Source organism: Hippocampus guttulatus, chromosome 16, assembly GCF_054856545.1.
Source record: "Hippocampus guttulatus isolate MCC_2025c chromosome 16, RoL_Hgut_1.0, whole genome shotgun sequence".
NCBI classification, from domain to species: domain Eukaryota; kingdom Metazoa; phylum Chordata; class Actinopteri; order Syngnathiformes; family Syngnathidae; genus Hippocampus; species Hippocampus guttulatus.
This window is the reverse complement of record NC_141276.1, coordinates 11277073-11283188: the sequence shown is the minus strand read 5'-3', so window position 1 is coordinate 11283188 and position 6116 is coordinate 11277073. Positions and strand designations below refer to the sequence as shown.

The 6116-nt window shown below is 41.0% G+C and overlaps 1 protein-coding gene across 1 annotated transcript; it reads left to right on the top strand.

The window, feature by feature from the left end:
* Window positions 1-1343: 1343 nt before the first annotated feature.
* Window positions 1344-4784, top strand: LOC147193140 (parvalbumin beta-like). The gene is made up of 5 exons (XM_086132157.1): window positions 1344-1484; window positions 1964-2049; window positions 3170-3302; window positions 3475-3584; window positions 4564-4784. The coding sequence occupies exons 1-5, from the start codon at window positions 1390-1392 to the stop codon at window positions 4584-4586; spliced, it is 447 nt and encodes a 148-aa protein (XP_085988283.1). The 5' UTR covers window positions 1344-1389; the 3' UTR covers window positions 4587-4784.
* The last annotated feature ends 1332 nt before the right edge of the window (window positions 4785-6116 follow it).

Genomic DNA, 6116 nt, shown 5'->3' with positions numbered 1-6116 from the left:
GGCACCATCACGTGATTGATGCCTCACAATAGCCAATCGTGGCTGGGAATACTGTTACGCTAAAGTATACAGCCAATCAGTAGAAATCATTATTTGCCATAGAAACAACGCATTTCGTGAAGGTTGTGGAAAGTTTACAACCAGAGGTGGAAAAAAAAGTACTCTCACTCCGTATTTACTTAGGTAACAAGTACAAATACTTGGTTAAAAAAAATCAACGACTGATAAAAAGAGGATCAATTTAATTTCTGTCATTAATAGTAAAAAAGCTACAGACTGAAACGTAAATCGGGCGGAAACGGAATTCTCTTAACCTCCACAATAATGACATTTCAGGAGAACGCAAAAACGGAATGTTTGTTCACCTATTTTTTGTTTCTGAGTTTGACCTATAAAAGCTTGCGCAATGCAGATTTTACCAAGCGTTGTAATTTATAGTTATAGTGTTTCAGGAAAACAAATCCACCTGTTGTGGAACCCACCCCAACATTAATAAATATTACTACAGAAATATTATTTTGTATCTAACTTTATTACATATTATATTATTGTTATTATATTATTGTTTTTAAAAATGAGTGCAGGTTCGAAATAAGCACACAGAAATTAATATTTTTTAGGGGGAGCGGGGGGGGGGGGGGTCTTAGTGGACTTTAGAAGGATTTAAATGCCATGGGATAGGAAAAAGATTCTTGACCATTGAAATACTGAACTGACTAGAGTTTGATCGTCCTAACACCTCTTGTACTTTGGTAACGTACTCCTTGTATGCAAATTGTCTCTTGCCCTGCCTTTCACTTTGACATCTGCATTTTGGTCTGTTTTAATGCCCCTTGCCCCCGCCCCACCCCCGACACCACCACCAAGTGATGCTGTTGTTTCACTTAATTTAACTTCAAATATTCACGTACTGTATTCTATCCAGCATTCGGCTCAAGAGACAGACTTGCTGTCTATTAATTGAATGATTACTGTCTTGACAGCATCGGGAAGTACAAACTTAAGCGGGATCCTGAACCTGCAATTGGTCTTGAATGTGTTCTTCACGATCCACAGCAGCATAAGCCATCAGCATTGTGTAATTGAAACAGGTCGATACTGAAGTGCCTGGAGGATAAAAGGCTTCATAAATGCAACTCATTTATCACATTTGAAGTCAACTATATAGGCAGCAGCAATAATTACACCCAAATTTCACCACTGAATTATTTACTCCTCCTCAGAGCATTTCTGCAAGTTTGCAAAAACAATGTGAGTAAGAGAATTATGTGCTCTGATTAACTGATGAGGAGGAGGAGGGGGAAGAGGAGGAGGAGGAGGGGGAGGGGGAGGCAGAGGAGGATGCTTGCTGTGGTGAGGTGGGGAAACTCTCCACGGGTTTGATGACAGATGCGTCAGGTTACTCCTTGCACTCAGCATTACAGACCGGCAGGAGAACCAAACCCAAGCACAGAGTTCCAAAAAAAAAGCTTTGCTGTAGAACGGTAAGCATATTTTAAAATGTCTTTTGCATGAACTTATTTAGAGCAATTTCTGCTTTGTAGAGGCATGTTGAATAGGGAAGAATCCAAAGCAGAATCATCTTCATTGGCCAAAGTATGTTCTCGGGCTTTGTCTCGGCAAGCTGGTGTCACTGTAGTTGTAGAGCAGAAAAAGCCACACGAACAACATTCACATTTAGGACACACAAATTTACAAAGTACATGGAGTCGTTGAGCAATATAAAGTCTCCAGTAATGGGCTGTACCGTTCAATAAAGGATTAAATGATACACGAATAACCCTCTTTGTTGACAAACAATATTTTCAGTGCCCCTTTTGCTATGGTGAAACGAAAGCAAAAAAAAAAAAGGTACACTATATGGCACTTGATGTGTTTTCAAATGTCAACCGAAAGAGGAAAAGCCTCTTCGCCACACTTTGGCTCGACTGTCACTTGCGTGCAATGTGCGTGACTCCCTCAGGCAAGCACAGAGGAAAGCGAGGATCATGACATTTGCAGGGATGCTGAGAGACCAGGACATCCATTCTGCCGTGCAGGCGTGTCAAGGTGAGTCAAGCCGGCAGACATGGAAAGGCTTCCACAAGCTAACCAGGATTATACATATTTATATACTGTATCTAAAAAAACCAACAATACAAACTAAAGATTTGACACATTTGTTAAGACTGAAAATAGGAAACCAAGCGGCCGTATGGCAGGAGAGCAGTTTTTGTTCCCACAAGCCCCGTAGGTATTATCTTACACACAAACTCAGTTACAAGCACTGTTCCTTTAAAAAAAAAAAAAAAAGCCAAAATTTTACTTAGGCTAGTTTAAGGCACTGGCGCAGCTAAAGACTATTATTATTATGATTTACATAGCTACTGAAAAAATGTTTTGTTTGTATATTTGTGTGTGTGCAAATTTTATTCACTATAAAAAAAATGGATGCGGATTGTTGATAAGGTGTTTCCAAGTTTTTGTTTTGAGGACCCCCTGACTTAGCCTTGGCCACCCTCATGCCCAAAGGATAAAAGTCTAGCTCCGCCTCTGTTCTAAGGGAATGGAAATGAAGCAATGAAAACGCTAATTTGGGGGGGACCTCAAAATTCCATTGAAAAAGTCTTGTCAAGTCTTATTTTGCAAAGCAAAGATCTGGCAATCCCAAATCTTGATTATTTATCTCCAGCGATTCCGCTTGCATGACTGCTCAGGTGCTGCAATGAAATCTGAATGTCAGGGCGCTGGAGTGGCGCTTCGGGCAAACTCAGTGACTTTCCGTTTTTCGCTGGAGGCAGTGACATCGCTCAAGCATCTTGGGCATGAATAAGTTTTCTATTTGAATTTCATTGATGATATTGTTTCACTCTCAAAGCTGGAAATGACTGTTTTTCTGCTCCCCATGGCGCACCAGTGCAGTGCATGTCACTCTAAGATACAGTATATTTTCATTTAATCGTTTAGAAATTATTTCAATTTTTGTTGAGGTATTCAATTTTAATCTGGAATAAATTTTGATTTGCTCATAAAGTGATTTGATGGAGGAAGGACTTTTAACATTCACGCTTGAATTCTTTTTTTTTTTTCAATGGAATAAGTACATAAGCTTTAATACTACGAGGCAGGGTACACAAAAAACTGAACATTGGAACCACAATTTTTTTTTTTCATTTTTATCACTTCACAGCTCCGGGCACATTCAACTACAAAACTTTCTTCTCACAAGTGGGACTGGCCGACTTGTCAGAAGCAGATTGGAAAAATGTCTTCACGGTCCTGGACCAGGACAGGAGCGGATTCATTGAGGAGGCGGAGCTAAAGTACGTGTGTTTGGTGTGTAAGCGTGAGTGGCTTAAAAGTTTACATAAGCATGGAAGGTGTCAAAGATAGCTGCAATGGAGGAGCCCTCAAGCAGAAGTCTCTCTTTGAATGCTGAAACAGTTCATTAACCTTTTCCTATCTTATCTTATCTTTTTTTTTTTCCTACATCAGACTATTCCTTCAGAATTTCTCCCCCGACGCGAGGGAGCTGACGGTGGCTGAAACCAAGACGCTGATGGCGGCAGGAGACAGAGACGGCGACGGCAAAATCGGAATTGAAGGTTCTCGACTGGTTTAGATCTTGCCTGAGCGCAGACGCCCGCCGAGGATGAACATTTGAACCGAATCGGATACCCGCTTTCTGCATGCGTTAGATAGGAAAAGTCTCCACACCCCTCTTCAAATGCGGCTTTGTGATGTAAAACAATGAGACCACGATCAATAATTTCCAAACACTTTCTACAATTTAAGGTGACCTGAAACCTGTTCATCTCAATTTTGAAAAAAATTAATAATATTAGGGCAGCGGGTTTGATTCCAGCTCCGCCCTCCCTGTGTGAGTTTGTATGTTCTTCCCGTGCCTGCGTGGGTTTTCTGCGGGTACTCCGGTTTGCTCCCATATTCCAAAATAATGCATGACAGGCTGATTGAACACTCAAAATTGTCCCTCGGTATGAGTGTAAGCGCGAATGGCTGTTGGTCTCTGTGTGCCCTGCGATTGGCTGGCAACCGGTTCAGGGTGTCCCCTGCCGACTGCCCAAAAACAGCTGAGATAGGCTCCAGCACGCCCCGCGACCTCTGTGAGAATAAAACCGTTCAGAAAATGGATAGATAAATAAAATTAGAGAAGTGGAAACAACATGGATAATGTGGTTGCGCATGTGTGCACACCCTCTTCTCGCTGGGGATGTGGTTGCGTTCAGCATGAACTAGAGCTGCAGCTAAAACTGAATGGTCACTTTGCATTCAAATAAACAGGCCCAAATTGAGACAAGATCATCATTACTTCAGAACACTACATTTACTTTTTTGAGTGTGCCATGAGTTTTTTTCTCATGTGAAAAAGCCCAACTATCCATTCATCCGTTCTCTTTGCTGCTTATAACAACAACAAAAAATAGTAAATGCAGAGAGGGGGCTAGTGGGAGCTCTCCACTATCTAGTGCTGAAATCCCACTCTCCAAAATGTCACATTGGTTCAAGCCGTCTGCCCACGCGTATTGTGTTTCAACTCCTCCTTTCTGTTCCTTTCTCCACCAGAGTTCTGCGATCTCCTGAAATAACGAGAAACGTCCCGCACTGGCCAAGACATTGAAGATCCAGACTTTCCAGATTGTTTAATCAAAGCTCAGATATTCCAAATCTGTTTGCCTACCTGTTGCTCTCTTTGGCGGTCGATCCGACGGATGCCGGAGGCCATACGTGTGTGTTGCCGTGACTCAACAAGTCGCAAATGATCAATAAATGTATTTGGGATTTGATGCCACTGCCTGCTGTTTTTAACTCATTCACTCCCAAAGACGTTTTTAAACGTCTTTTCAGACTTGGTCCAGAATTGGCTGGTACTGAATGAGTTTTAATGACCTGAAAAAACTTTTGTTTTAAAAATGGATGGAAATCATATCCAGTTAAACCTCGAGGGACATAACGAATCTGTACATTATAACGGTAGTTCGTTGTAACAATTTCCAATAAAATAGCCACCAACAACGATGTATATAATACAGTATGAACATTTATAGGTATAAAAACATGAACATGCAATACAGTATCAATATACGAATTTCAAATACATGTATATGAAGATTTTTTTTTAAAATAAAATATGAAACAAACAACTTTAGCGTTCCTACTGCATCTGTGAAAAGTCAGCAAATGAAATGTGCCCCCTCCGGGTCAGGATGCGCAGCACTCCGAAGCCGTTGACGATCAATCCGTTGGCCTCGAACTCTGCCATGAATTTGTTGCCATTACGGATTATTGTCGTAATCGTCAACTTTGCCATTTCATAGTCTCGGCTGAGCTTCATCTGGGAGGTTCCCTTTCGAAAGTGAGAGGCAATTTTAGCCTTCACAGACAGCAAAATGTGCTTCTGTTTACCAGATATGATCTGAGATCATGTGCTCAGGACCGCGCCGTGCCTCCGGAAGTGCAACAATGTATGGGTCGATCAGTGGTGTTGCTAAGCAACGTGTACATTTTGTTCTTAACCGGAAGTGCAACAATGTACGAGTCGATCTGTAGCGTTGCTAAGCACCGTGTACATTTTGTTCATAAGCAAAGTCACAGTGGCAGTTAGCTTCTCATTGTTCGTTGCAGCGAGGCCTTTTCACTACTTTGTAGGAAAAATCTGGTCATTGTAACGAAGTTGACGTCATGAAGGTGTTTGTTGTAAAATCGGCAAATGGAAAAGGAATTACGTGAAACCGATGTATGAACGTTATAGCGGTGAAAACGTCGTGAATGGGGTACGTTGAAAGGAGGTTTGACTGTATTATGTGCTAACAACATTCCAGACTGGAAGCTTTCTATGGGAATTATGGGAAACAATGTGAACTAAATGGAAATTGTTTACTGTTGATTAAACTATCAATGTATTGAAAGTGTTTTATGATGGAGTTATCATAAAGAAGTTAAGAGTCCCGAGCTGTCAATCCCTCCTGGAATAGTTTTGTAGACTTCAGAATTCATTTCCGCTGCTATATGCGGTACTGTTGTTCAATTAATTTCTCCTTAATTGACATATGTCTTTAAGAGCTATCCATAGAACTTTATATTATTATTATTATTATTATTATCCATCCATTTTCCGA

Bases quoted from the DNA above. Each gene is read 5' to 3' on its own strand.
- LOC147193140 (XM_086132157.1), top strand. From the start codon at position 1,390: ATGCGTCAGGTTACTCCTTGCACTCAGCATTACAGACCGGCAGGAGAA. The intron at 2,050-3,169 runs GTGAGTCAAGCC...ATCACTTCACAG, and splicing joins TGCCGTGCAGGCGTGTCAAG to CTCCGGGCACATTCAACTAC. The intron at 3,303-3,474 runs GTACGTGTGTTT...TTCCTACATCAG, and splicing joins ATTGAGGAGGCGGAGCTAAA to ACTATTCCTTCAGAATTTCT.